The sequence below is a fragment of the Polyodon spathula genome, chromosome 20 (assembly GCF_017654505.1).
Source record: "Polyodon spathula isolate WHYD16114869_AA chromosome 20, ASM1765450v1, whole genome shotgun sequence".
NCBI classification, from domain to species: domain Eukaryota; kingdom Metazoa; phylum Chordata; class Actinopteri; order Acipenseriformes; family Polyodontidae; genus Polyodon; species Polyodon spathula.
The window spans coordinates 21108070-21123359 of record NC_054553.1 but is presented as its reverse complement, the minus strand read 5'-3'; the positions used below and the strand labels follow the sequence as shown (position 1 = coordinate 21123359).

Genomic DNA, 15290 nt, shown 5'->3' with positions numbered 1-15290 from the left:
AAATTACTGATGAAAATTGGAAAGATATTTGTAATATAAAATTCTCTACTCCAAATGCCAGATTAAGGTCAATACAATTTAAAATTCTTCATCATGTCTACATACATACATAGGTGTGGATTAATATCATCTGATATATGCTTGAAAATGCAATTGCAAAACAGGATCTACTTTCCAAGTTAAGGTTATATTTATCGATTAAATTTACTGACCCTTACCTTGAAATGTGGAAGAGTCTTTTTTCTGTGTGACTCTCGTTTGTTGATTTAACACAAATGCAACACAACTCTGTCTCTCGCTCATCTTGTTGACTTATACTCCTGCTCTTGGGCGTATTTTGTATTTTATAATTGGAAGCTTCTGTCATTTTTTAAAAATATTATAATTTAATAAAAATATAAATAATTATAATTTAACTGAATTCACTTCTATATTATCAAATACATTTCTAATCTACTGTGCTGTTAAATACAATCGTGGATTGATAATAAATAATAATAATAACGTATAGATAAAGAAAACTGGTATTTATTAACACAAAAACAGGTTTTAAAAAAAGTGACCTAAAAGACATGATGCATTGGTTATATTTTGGTTGCCCATCGTCACTATTCAAATACCACCAATACACAACGTCAGTATAACGTCGTGTGCCCACTGGGAATGTGTTATGTTATGTACAAAAATCCAAATATTGGTAAAGTCAGTTACACAACTCTGGTTAAGCAGCAGATCTATTTTATATATTTATTATATAATAAAAATTATAGTATTTTTATATAGTCTACACACGCAACATTGCCAATTTCTATTGACAATACTGGAAAATGAAAAAAAAAAAAACATGCCATTTTTACTTGTTTTGATAGAACCTGTATTTCCATGACGTTGTGAAGGTATTGTTAAACAATATATGTTTTTGCCAATATGTTTTGAGTCCTAAATTTGATATTTTTTGTAATTTAGGCTGTTGTTGGATTCTTTACAAACAGTCCAAAAATTGTGTTTTTTTTTTTTAATTTAATTGTTAATTTTTTTTTTTTTTTAAATCTATCAGTACAATAAAAGGGGTTGATTTGATAAACCTAAACCCCACTCAGATAAGCACTGGGGATGCATCAACCATTTATAGTTATCCGAGGCTCACCCCTAAAATAAGCAGTTAATGCAACCAAGGTGGTTTCCCTGGAACAGTAAAAGGCTCTACTAAATCGAACTGTGGCTCATCAGAATTGATCACATCCATCCCACCACCACCATACATTGCAGTGTCTTATCAGCCCCATTAGATGCAAGGGATGCTAAATCTGCAGCTGTTTCTCATTTATCGCACAGCCCCTGTGTGAAACAAACCTAAAAAGAAAAGTAAAAGAAGGATGATGTGTTTGTTCAGGCAATTCGAAACTCACAGAGAAAATGAAAACAGGCTGAAGCAGCGGGTTGAATCGTTCGCTACTCATATTCTTAACCTTTGGAAGCCTGGATTTGAATCAGACTGCTCAGGTAACAATTGAATAGAGTTTAATGCTCTCAGCAACTTGGACATGTAATCAAACAAACAATTCAATAGGATTGTCGATATCTTCCCAGAGTCCCAGGCAGGGGGGATTCAGGTCTGGATTGAGGCACACTCACAACTTCAAGGTTAAAAACCACTTTTGTTTTTTTTCAAACCATTGCATAATCAAGTATGTTTATTTAATACACAGTGTGTACCTATACAGTTTCAAGGAAGGACAGAAGGAAAGGACTGGTACGCTGTTGGCGTATCTTTGTAATTCAATAACATTTTTCATTTGCCTGTTTTTTTTTTTTTTTTTACAACAAATTTGTCTGTGGCCCGATATGGGCATCATTGTTTTTTATTTGGGTTCGGGCTATGCTAAAATGGTAGAGTTTAGTGAAAATGAACATTATATTTTGGGCGTATGGTACAGTAAAATAAATATAAAAAAAATAGACTTTAACCACACCATAGCACAGGATAGGTAGGATATTCTAGAGAGTCAGGTTATTGAAGTGCTATGTGCACGTAGGGCATATTTAACACATTCTTTTTTGTGTGTCTGAGGCCGAATTCCAACTCACTATTTTAGTCTTCTACTTTAAAGAGTTAGCACTCTGCCCTTTCTGTAAAACTCAACGACGGGTTTTAAAGCAGCTCTTTCACCACTCTACAACCTGTTCTCTTTAAGAATGCACAAAATACAATCTACTACAAAATCCGACATCACACAAGTCTGCTTTGGAGGAAGACTGCAACTAAGATTGTCATTCATCTGTGCAGGTTTTTATGAAATAGGCTGCTTATATACAGAAGGCACTGGGAGATTACAGAAAGACGTGTGCGTGTATATTTAATGTTTTAACTTCCATTTGTGGTCACATTATTGTACTATCCCACAATTAAGGCTCCCTTCAAGTAATATAAATGGAAGACATTACAATAAATTTCAATTTATAAATTAGGACGGTAACACTTAACACTGTGTTTCTAGTTACTGTGTATTTATATAGTAGTTACTTAATAAATACATGTTCACCAACACATAAGTGTTATTATGCATACTTACAATAACCTTAATGTGTACATGTTGTAGCATGATATAAACCTTAACCCGAGCTCTAAACCTGATACTAAACATAACTCTTTTCTGATACAATTGTGTACTTACATATATCATGCAAAAACATACATGTTAACTGCATTGTAACTATGCATAATAACAGGTAATTATGTGTAAAAACACATGAATCTACTATAACTACATTGCAAGGTGATACTGTTAGAGCGATAGATTACATTTCAAGATGCTGGGAACACCATAGTGGTACATTTTGTATTAATTTAAGTTGTAATGACTTGCTATTAGGAGAACAATGGAGGTAGTAGTAAATCAGCACATAATTACCGTTATAGATTTTACAAAATTGTTTTAATGGATTGAGATTTCTGTGTTCTAGTCGCAGTTACATGAAGAATTCTTTAGTGTTGGGCAGGTTACTGAAAAAAAGGAACTTTTTCTTCATAAAAAGCTAATATAATGTCCTTGCTTATTACTTAATGAAAAAAGTAACAAGTTATATCACCTGTTATATTTCTTTCTCTTGTGTTGTCCTGTGAAAGAGTTGTTGGCTGTTGTTTACTACTTAACTGTATGTCTTGTTTTAAAATGTGTGTAGTATAACAAAAAAAAAAAAAAAGTCAAATCTTGATAATTTACTGGAGATAGCAAATCGTCAATTGTAATCATTACAATACATGCGACTTTTCAATTTCTCAGCATGAAGTTGGTTTTCTTTAGAATTTTACAAGTAAAATACAGTTTACCATTTATTTGAAATACATTATATAGATACAGCGGGACATGTCTAAAGAAGTAATAATTAAGCATGTACTGTACCATAAATAAACAGATAAAGAAATTTAAACCATGTTTGATGTGTGTCTCTCAGCAGCCTGCGTACAGTGTTTACTGAAAGCGGGATGGTTAAATTGAGCAGGTCAGCTCAACAAAGTCGGAGCGAATGTCAGTGATTTTGCCATGAAACAATGGTGGAATTTGTATTAATCACACAATAATTATTTATCTATTTTTTATATCAGCTGTTTATAAAAAAAGAGGCACTGCGGTTATATAGTGTATAAGTTAAATGGGGCTGTGTGCAAGACTCCCCCAACCTCCAGAAGAGCGTTGTCTTTTTAAACCAATCAGAACGAACAAACGCAGGCTCCAATTAATTGCACGTGTCTTCATCTCCGTTCTCAAATGCACAAACCCGCTGCATTGAAAGAATCCCATTCCCAACATGGGAGGCTTGTTGCTAGGGAGCTGATGTCACTGACTTTTGCTAGTGCATTGCTGCTGCCACAAACACCTTGTTAGCTAAAATAAAAACCTCTTCAGCAAGTAGATATTTAATTTGCTTTTTGTTATTTTGTAATGCATGTGTATATGATAAGTCCGATATTAATGCTTTGTTTTTAATTGGTTTGTATATTTATGTTTGTGGTGTGCACTACAAAATAAAATAAACAGTAATACTAAATGAAATTGCCTATGTATATTGCAGCTAAGACATACGCAGTTAGACTGTAAAAATGGGGAGCCAACTCCAGTATCGCAATATATCCGAATCCGCAGTACAGAGAGGGGCGATATAATGAGGGGTGGGTGTATTATTACAGTAACACATTATTTAAATAAGGAGTTACCCCAACTCTGGAATTCTTCTAGTTGTCCCTGCAATATGATGTTGCGACTGGTACAGTAGGCCATTTATCAAGCCAAAACAGCCAGGAGCCCTCCTTTGGGTCGTACCAGTTTTTATCACACACTTCACACACTGTGCATTATGGGAAGATAATTTACAGTTCGGGCTAGCTAAAAGTTGTTATAAGGATTGCCAATGTTAATCATCTGTGTTTTATGAAACCACATGTTTTTTACATTTTTCTAAATAATGCAAGACTAAAATTAATAAAACATGTGTTTTTCACGGAGTGCTTAAGTTCCATTGTTATTCCTGTGCTTGGCTTTGAATTCTATACTGACAACATGAAGGATGGATAAATAACTGTCCTGTCCTTCTGGAACAGTCTGATGAATATTGAATGTCACAGAATCAGACTTCCTTTAAATGATGTTGTGAACAGGGACATATCATTATAACAACATTGCAAAACAATGAATACAATATACTTCTCATTTCAAAATAGCAAGAACAGTATAGAGGGGCCTATTCACTGAGCTCCAAGTTTTAAGAAATGTTTTAAGGAGAATTTTTAAATATTGATTAGGTTGGTTAAATAAACACTGGAACATTTGAATGAACTCCTAACCCTCTCCAAAACAGTACAACAAGGGATTGAAAACAGTAATAATCAAACAGGGCTTTAATTTGTTACAAACTGCATCACACAATTGGCTATAAACAGAAGATGACACGTTTATTAAAAAAGAAACGCAAACTACGTGCAGTGAGCTCCTTGATATTTAATGGGAGCATTAATTTGTGTACTTCATAGAAAATAAGTTAGAATATCCCCTGATCAATGGATTAATTACAGTTTAAAGGGTTACCATTGTCAAATATCAAATCCCTTTACACGTGTGTAATTTTAACTACAAGTGATGTGATAATCTTAGAAGATTACAAATTCCCTACAAGACGACACCCTATGTGGCCAGAAAGGCAATTTATTTTGTAAATCGAATTCTATTCATTATTTTAGTCTGCTTTAACCTCTAAACTTTCAACTTTACATTTCTGTCAAGGATTCGTCATTGTTTTATTATCAGAGACAATAAAATGATTAGACCTCGTTAAGACACTTGTAAGGTTAAGCATCTATAAGTAGGACTGTATATTTTTCAGAGTAAGGATTTCGCGATTTCCATGAAATCAACCCATTGCCATGTTATATGTAGTTCTCGGTGAAATTCAAATGTCTGAAAGAGTAGTGTAAATATATAGTTTTTATCTATAAAAATACATACAGCAAACGTTTGCCTTATTTCCACTATTATTGTATGCTGGAGAAAGTAGAGCAGTCACTGGTGGACAGCTGTTGAAATACTGCTTACTTACTCATCAGCAGACTTATTGTGTCTGTACTGATGCTCGCTGTCTGCGGACGGAAACCTTCTTTCTCCCATGGTATTATCAGTAGGTGGAGGCCAAGGTCTGCAAGCACTTGTTAAAGTCTTGATGAAGTCCTCATTTTGAATCAAACTGCATTACCCGCTTTACTCTACCACTAGCCATCTTGCAAATAAAAAAAAAAAAAGAGCGTAAAAAAAAAAAAAAAGGTTGATAGTTATTGAAATATTGAAGTTTTTATTATGCAGGTATCTGACTAACTCACCATTACGTTTCTTAATGATGTGTATAAAATACCTCAGTTATTTTGAATTATTTTTTTTGTACTGTTTGAATAAAAAAAATAGTCAATTGTATTGCAAAAATAAACATCAGGATCCCACTGGGTTTACTAACAATGTGCCTGTGTCCAGTTAATGTATATATTCAAACTTCATTGTCTATATCAAACTTCAATGTGTGTACATATATTCAATTTCAATAATCTGAAAAGTCTTCAATGATCAGAATCTCCTTCTCTCCTCTCTCTCAGGGCACATCACCCTCATACCCGCTGGTTATTAATGAAAACGGAACAATCGTCACTCAACATTGGTGGTTCTTTCACCTTCACCAGATTCTTTCCAGCTCCAGATTCGCAGTTGTGCAGTTCTCCGGTCATTCCTTCAGAATCGCAGCAGCTCCTCGCCATGAAGTTCCAGGTTCCCTTATCAAATGGTTAGGTTGTTGGTCCACCAGTGCTTACCAAGTTTACATTAGAACAAATATTACGGACCCTAAAAACGCTTTTACAAAAATGTGCTTTTAAGTGTTAGTAGCCTGCTCAGAGGAAGGGCAATTGAATTGGTCATGGATTCCCAGAGGTTTAATTCCCAAAAATGGGTTTTGTTTTCCTCTCCTGCGTGCTGATGATCATTTGTTAAAGGTTCAAGTGGGCTATATTCAATACTAATTGCGGCATTGAGAGCGGCTTGTTCTTTTTGGGGGTCTCCGCCTTGTCCACTCGCCCAGGCAGCGAGCCCTCAAACCAAGTTAGGTTTGATGCCAAATTAATGTGTATATATATATATATATATATATATATATATATATATATATATATATATAACATACTTCTCTGTAAAATCGCATACATGTCTTCTCCTCAATATATAATTGTTCTAAAACATTTTGTGTTTGGTGTTTGTCCCAAAATACTGAATTGACCATTTATCAGAATACTACCAACTTTAGATCTTCCATCTTCTGTTCTGAAGACACTTGCACTTCATCGCACCAAGTGTACTGCTTTGATTGTTGGGTCCTGAGTTACACAAAGAGCTGCTGGCAGACATTGGTAACATTTTTTATTCACTTATTGATGAGAGCACCGATACGACATTCACACAGACACTTTCTGTTGTGATTAGACACCCTAGTTCTCCAAAAAAGAAGATTGAAAAAAGAATCTTCTTTAAATTAATTCCAGTGATTGAGACAGGTGCAGAATCCCTTGTATACGCTCTGCGTACTGCACTGGAAGAAGATGGCCTGTGTAATGATAGGATGCAACCATTCAGTGTACACCTTGCTAAAGGAAATGGTCCCTCATTTAGTACTGATGAAGTACATCTGCCATTCATTAAACTTAGTTGGCAGCAAAGCCTCTGAAGAATTGCCAAGGCATTTGGATTTTCTTGTACGCGAGATCTATAATTGGTTCTCACACAGCACTAAGCGAAGAAATGTATACAAGGAATTGTATAACACTCTTGAAGGTGTTGACCCCAGAAGGATGACTCAAACAGCAACCAGGTTGCTCAGTAGAGCATTTTCAGAGTGTTAGATTAATGGGACGCTCTCAGGTTACATTTTGGTATGTCAAAGGACACAGAAAGGTACTATACAGCAAGTCTCCTCAGTGAACTGATGACAGACCCATACAATAAACTGTATCTTATACCCTTGATGAGCTGTACAGAATTAACCAGTTATTTCAGTTGGAAACAGTGAGCCCCTCCAAGCTTTGTCATGATCTCATGCTATACTACCAGTCAGTGTTGAAACCTCTAGTTAATCCAAATCGGCTAAAGAACATTCCCTACTCTGAGCTAGTCACTTTAGTTTTGAGATGTATGTCATGCCTACAGCAACCATGTACCTGGGTTATGATTTTACTTGCTTTGCAGACGGTCTTAGAGACAAAATGGCTGTAGAGTCAGTGAAGGAGAAGTGCAAGGCGATGCTGGTGCAGATGACACATCAATTGCGGGCTTGACTACTAGCCAATATAAGCATGTTGGAGTAAGTTGACATGCTGCACCCAGAAAGAGGCATTATCACAACTCAAGTGACCCATCACAGCTATTGCTAAGAACTTCCAGGTGGTTTGTCAGGACAAAAGAAAAACTGAAAAGCAATGGTCCAATTTAACCAACAAGACTTGGAAAAAACAGCTAATGAGTCATCCTTCTGGTTTGAGGTCTATGAAGACAGGAATGCTGCAGGGGACTTGTTCTCACCATGTTGACATTACTAGTATCAAATGCAGCAGTGGAACGAACTTTCAGCACTGTTACAATAATGAAAACAAAACTGAGAAATTAATTTCAGTGCAGAACTTTGGAAAGCCTGCTATAGGTTAAATACTGCTTGAAGTGGAGGGGACAGGACTGCAGGAGCTTTCAGCGAACTCCACAACTAGAGCAGAAGTTCAGCAGCAACATGTATAATATCAACAAGGAACAGCATTGCCTGGAAGCTCTACACTGTAAAAAATGTCCATAAATTCAACAGTTAAATTACGGTAAACAGTGAAGGTAAATTGCCTTCTCTTATAAAATGACAATTTACCTTAAATTTAACAGCAAATTACCTTCATACTAAAAACTGTAAATAGACATTTTCTTGAACATTTCCTTTAAGAAAAACAAACAGTTTTTTACATTTAAAAAGTAAAAAGATATTTTCCCTCGTTTTAACAGACCACATTTCTTTTAAAAAAAATATGGGTAGCGTTGATGGTTAAATACCGTAGATATTATATCTAATATATATATATATATATATATATAAATATATATATATTAAGTACCAGAGATCTAATTACATTAAAACTGGAATCCCAGAATCCACTGCAGGGCTGATTGCAAATTGTAGTTTTAACAGTGTTATTTGTGTTATTTTGTGTTAAATCTGATGTGCACTTGGATAATTATAAGTAAATTTACATGACCTTTGTATTCCCTCACCATTTTATGTGTTTTGTTCACATTTTGTGTGGTCACCATCTTGTGGTAGCTCAGATCTTTGAGTGGGCTACCCCTCTATTGGTTTGGTTTGTATCTCCATTCTCTGCCGAGTTCAATGCTGGCAGTATATGAAGTGAATCTGAGGCATGATTATTGCTGGTTGAAACTTTCTGTAAGAGCAAGAGTTTGATTGCTGCTGTAGTAGTTCTGTAATGTGTATAAACTCTCTTTATTGAGAGAATTTGCAAAACTTTACTAATTGTTTTTATGATATTTTACTGTAAATGTATGGTCTTTGAATCTATATAAAAAAAGAGTTCCCTAATATGTAAAAACATGAATTATGATATGATTTTTATATGGTATATTACTGTAAAAACAGTTTTTTACAGTATAATGCAGTTTTTATACAGTATATTACTGGCAAACCAGCTGCCAGTTTTTTACTGTAATTTTTTTTTTTTTTTTTTTTTTTTTTTTACAGTGTATTCATGGAAGCCTTTTTAGAGCCCTGGTAATCTACAAATATTTAATACATTTATTCACTCATTTTATATCCATGCAAAGTACACCTAATAATAGTCTTTATTAAGGTTCTTGAAGAATGTCATGTTCATCGGGCAAAATTGTTGAAAGCAGCTAAAAATTGGGGATTTTTTATTTACCAGTAGAGGGATTTTGAGGGCAACCCTGCAGTCTATCAAATCTACTGGTCAGCCAGAAAGCTTGAGCTGCAACCCTCATTGCTTATGACGTGTTTATACAGCTAAACTCTTTACGTCTTGTCAAACTGCCCAAGCTAATTTTATTGTTGAATGTGATTTTATAATTAATATCACACACAACGTTATGTATGTAAGCACTTGTCTTCTTGGTATTTGGCTAATGACACACTGTTAAAATGATTGTTTTATAGATTAGGATTTAAAACTAAGTATAGTGTCTACAACAAATGTTTTGGCATTGCTACATTTCCTATTTTCTTTTAAATTTAATTTGAATATTGCAAAGAAAAAGCTACTTATTTGCACTGTACAAAACCACACAGATCCTGCAAATTTAGAACATCAGGTACTCAAAATTAATAGTATCTTATTCAGAAAAAAACAAAAAACTTAACTAAACCTTTGCACTTAATAAACATATAATAATGTCCTCATATCTTTTTTCTTCATTACATATATAGAGAGAGAACAAGCTGCCATAATTTGGGTTTGTGCCCCTTTAAAAATGTGACCCAGAAATAAAAACTTTAAGCGCTTACACGCACTTTAATTCAAAATACAAATAAATGAAACACAAAAACTAACAAACAAAACCCTAGCTCCCACGGAGCACTAACTAAACACTGGCAGGTCCCTGACTAACGCGCAGCACAGCTACGTTGCTTACCTGCCAAACAAAACATAACACACTTTTGACAACAAAACTTTTAAACCAAACGTAAATTTTACCTCTATATCTGCACACAATCAAGCTCTTCACTCTACAGCCACACTCCAGAAGAAACTAGCTGCACTCTTAAATACCCTGCACTTGGTTCAAATTTACAATTACCTAGTGGTGCAGAGGATGATTAACAATTAACAAATAATTCAATTAACAATTAAATTAAACAAAAGCAATTTAAATTAAACAAAACATGCATTTTCACATGTTTTTAGGCAGGGAGGAATCTGACCCTCCACCTGCCACCTTACTATATATATATATATATATATATATATATATATATATAGACAGACACACACACACACACACACACTTTCGTGTTTCCCTCCATATATAGCTTTTTTTCAGATGGTTTTCTGTTGCAGTTAAAATTGGTGATTTATTTGTGGGTATGTTTTGAATTACAAAGAAAGAATAATAAACATTTTAATAATAACTGCTCCTTCTGAAACTAACCCTTATCCAATTTTTATGGTGCTATCCTTGTAGAGTTTCTTTTTTTTCCCAAAGTATCTATTAACAAAGCAAATAACTAGAAAACGTTCTTTTTTTGCCCTTTATTTGGTAGTAATCAATAATTATTTTTTAAATAATATTTCATAATAGTTTCACATGGTCACAGTTGTTTTATTTCTCTCAGAAATGTTTCACTTCCTTTTTTTAAATTTTTGCTGCTCTTTTAAAATGTCTACATTTTAAAATTAGTGTGGTTGTGGAACAGTGTATACAATCTACAGTCCAACGTGAAGGAATATTTCCCCCTAAACTTTATTCACAGCATCAATTAAAATCTAGTTATTACAAAATTAATAAATACAAAACAAATGTATAACATATTTTTCATAGACAGTTTTCCAATAGACTATATTTAAATGCGAACTATGTTTTATATTATATATTTTTCTATATTTAAAAAAAAATATATATATATATACATACACACACACACACACACACACACACACACATACACATATATATATATATATATATATATATATATATATATATATATATATATATATATATATATATATATATATATATATATATATATATATATAAATATATATAACATTTGAAAAAAAACTGCAAACAAATTAAATTAAATATACTAAATATAAATATTTGTTTCCACATATGATCAAGTATGATGTATGCTTTAACATATATTTTAAAAACACAGTTGTTTAATTCTGTATTCTTTCAAAACTAACACTGGACAGACCAGTATAGTACCTTCACTTCATTTTCTAATAAAATGAACAAATAGAGCTTTTCATAGTCAATTATTCATTATTAAAACCTCATTAAATCTCCTGTCATCGCTAAATATTCAAGCAGCCTCAGGGTGCCTGGTATAGCGGGTTGACTCTGAAAACATTTTCATAATAACAACAAATAATACTAATAATATCACTGTTCCAAAGTTAAATAAAGTTGTTAAAGGTAAACTTGTCTAAATAATCAAAATGGCGTAATCTTGTTACAAGAAACTCCCTATTAAGGCTTAGTTTTTTTGGTCCCTTGTCTAGCCGTAATTCATTGTATATATTTTAGCATTATAATTGTATGGGGTGTTCTGGTCAGTTTATTTCAATGTATATTTCCTAAGTCAAAAATAAATGTACACTATATCTATTTCACGTTACAGTTTTTATTTTTTTTTTATTTTTGTTGATGCCTAGCTTTTTAAGAACTCTTAAGTTTACTGGTGTAGCTCTTTTAACTGACATGGTTGGTCAAGGCTGGGCTACTTAATTTATAATAGTAAATCATACACTTTTCATATATCATTACATCTTAGTTACAGAAACTTATTATTACTGAGAAGTGTTGATGACCATTTTTGCCTACTTAACCGTCTTATAAGATTTAATCTATAATTTATGATTTTGTGTTTATGGATGATGTTTCATTTACTCAGGTCTAGTTTAACAATCTAAAAATACCTTATTTCACTATTTTTTGTATTGTAAGTAGTAATGTCACAGTGGCATTAAAATCTGCACTGTTTAGAGTAGACCACACTGTATTAAATGCCACATATGGTATAATGTGATTATGATTGCATTAGTCATAATAATGTTGATTTTCTGCCTGCAGCAGCAGGCTTTTATTAATATTGTCTGCAAGCATGGCTGTACCTCAGGGAAGCCAAAAAAGATATAAAAATAAAAAGGTGAAAAGCGGATTTTCTTTTTTGAAATGTTGTGCGTGTTGTTTTACTGATAAAACTCACACTGCTATATTGAACTTCTAATATAACACCCTTCATATAACTATTTAGTTATATTGTATAAAAATGTTTGGGCTGTATGTAAATATTTGTAACCCTTTTTTTTATGACAAACGCGCATAATTTTAACACTATTCATTGTCATGCAAAAGCAAAGTTAAAGATCTGATCAGCACGAATGTTGGCTTTTGAAGCAGGTTTGTATAGCAAAGGGTTATTGGATATGTGCAACACCAGTGGGTACATACTTCCTTAGAAAAACACAATTAGGACCCCACACCCTATGCCCTTTCTATTCCCATTACCTACCTTAAAAGCTGCTGTTGCCCCCTGCAACATGTGTCAGCATGAATGACTCTGTGCAGTGCTGGCTGCTGGAGGACAGGGACCTCCGCTGTGACCTCTGGGAGCGATTCCGCCTGTTAAAATAGCCAGTGCTGGCCCAAGCCCTCTGCCTGTTCCTCAGATACTCCTTATAGTTCTTGGTCAGAAGCGTGTAGAGGAACGGATTAATGCAGCTGTTGCTGTAGGTCAGGCAGGTGGTCAAATAGTTGATATTCCTCTTTGCCTTAGAGGAGACCGGGAAGGACTCATAGAACTGGCCTATGAGCTGCCAGATCCAAAATGGCAGGAAGCAAGCCCAGAAGACCAAAACAATGGTGAAGATGAGATATAGAACCTTCTGATTGGGGAGTCTCTTGGTCTGCTTGAAAGTAGCTGTCTGGGAGATCCAGTAAGTCCTGGCCAAACGGATGTAAAGATACCCGATGATGACCCCTGGAGCTACAATGCTGGTGCAGAAGAGTATGGTGATGTAGATCTTGTAGGAGAGAGGGTTCCAAGTTGGGTGGCAGATGCTCTTATCCCCGATTTGCACAAGTTGGATTGTGATAATCATAGGGAGAGTCAGTAAGAAGGAAGCTGCCCAGACCAGTAGAGCAATTGCTTTCCTATAGCTTTTAGACCTCTTGACCGTATCCAGGGGCTTGAGAACAGCAAAGTAGCGCTCAGTGCTCATGATTGTCAAGGTGAAGATGCTGGCATGCATGGTCAGAAAGTCCAAGCTGAAAAGGATCCTGCAGCCGATGTCCCCAAAGTACCATACCTTCATAAAGTAGGTGCAGACGATGAAAGGGATAGTGATGAGATAAAGAAGGTCTGCCAGGGCAAGGCTGATGATGTAGATGTACATAGAGGCAGCTGAGCGCATGGAGTGGCACATCACCACTAAGGTGTACATGTTGCCCGTGACCCCAATCACACACATGAAAGACAGGATGGTCCCGATGCAGAAAGTGACCACCAGATCTTCCATGGAACTCGATCCTTGTGGCCCGGCGGTGGATCCATTGATAGAACTGTTCATAATCGTTTCAAAAGAGGTCCCTTCACTGGTTTCTGTAGCCATCTAAAAAAAAAATCTGGTCAACTATATAGTCAATTTTTCTTTTCTGTTTTATTTCAAGATGTGATCTTTCCCAGAACTGTTTGTTAAGCATTTCCCAAGCAGTTATTAATCTGACTTGAGGTCCAGTGTTAAATGACTACTAAAAGTTAAATAAATAAACTTTTACAGCTGTTGCATACATTATAAAGCAAATCAACCTTCTTTCACACATTACAATCTTTTGAAAACACTGTGTCAGACATTCGCCATTTCTGCAAAATGGGGACCCCATATAAAAGTTTTTCACAAAATATTTGCATGGTAATTTTGATTTTCCATGCTTGTCATGTGCATACTATGCATATAAATTATTGTTCTTTGGTTGACCATGCTTCACAATAGTTCCCAGTCATTAACCATCTTTGCTTTGCCTGGGTTTCACTATGTTTTACTTTTTTTTTTAGCAAAATCAGTATGGGTTTTTAGTTTTTAATAGAACATACTGCTTTCCTGTCAAGCTATTTAATCAGAAATTACATGTCAATCTGTACTAAACTATTGTTTAAGAAAAAGCTTAGCTTCTTACCTGAAGAAGATGAATGGAGAAAGGGAGTATTAAGGTAAGTTTGCCCACTGGAATACACCCTTGAGTACTTAATAGTATTGAGTCATGTACTTGCCATTATATTAATCCCAGTGGTGTATGAAGCTGTTGTGTCATTAAATTAAAACCCATGTATTGCCTTAGAATCCAAGGAGATAGCAGTCAAGTAGGAACAGAGCTTTTCAAAATATTGAAAACTTAAAGTCGCAGAAGCAAAGATTATGAGACATTAGAATTAAATATCAATTTTAAAAAATCCAGTGAAACCACAGCAAGCAAATCATTTTTTCCCTTTTAATTTCTTTTAGCAGCTACGGCTTCTTACAGTCCTGGATCCTTCGCATTCTAGAGATTCCTGATTGAAGATTTTTAAAGTTATTTTTTTTAGGAGGAGCTGCCTTGCAAGCAGACTGTGTCTAGAATTGAATGAGTCTGAGAGTAATACAAGTATTTCAGACAGGGTGGGAGAGCGATAGTGAGCAGAGAGAGGGGGTGGGTGGGAGGGGGTTATAAAGGAGAGAGAGAGTGATTGGAAGGGAGAGAGGATTATTGAGAGGTATGCTGGATATGTGTCCTTCCTGCTCTTTGCTTCTTTACTCTGTCCATTCACGTTCAGCTGCTATTTCTGTTTGACGCTGACATGAAAAGTGTACACAGTTCTCCAGCGGAGAATTGCTTTAAATTGTTAGCTTAAATTAATAAACAAAACCTATGGCAATTAAATAACACCATTTATGTAGCTAAAAAAAAAAACTACCAACATATTAACCCTTC

The 15290-nt window shown here is 34.6% G+C and overlaps 1 protein-coding gene across 2 annotated transcripts in view; it reads right to left on the bottom strand.

The window, feature by feature from the left end:
• Positions 1-14937, bottom strand: part of LOC121295163 (urotensin-2 receptor-like) — a 49975-nt gene extending 35038 nt beyond the window's left edge. For both annotated transcript variants that reach the window (XM_041219561.1, XM_041219562.1), the window contains exons 1-2: positions 14499-14937; positions 12835-13933 (exon numbers count right to left, since the gene is read on the bottom strand). In XM_041219561.1, coding sequence (XP_041075495.1) covers positions 12836-13933 — 1098 coding nt within the window. In that variant the 5' untranslated portion in view covers positions 14499-14937 and the 3' untranslated portion in view covers position 12835. The remainder of the gene's footprint in view (positions 1-12834; positions 13934-14498) is intronic.
• Between the last annotated feature and the right edge of the window lie 353 nt (positions 14938-15290).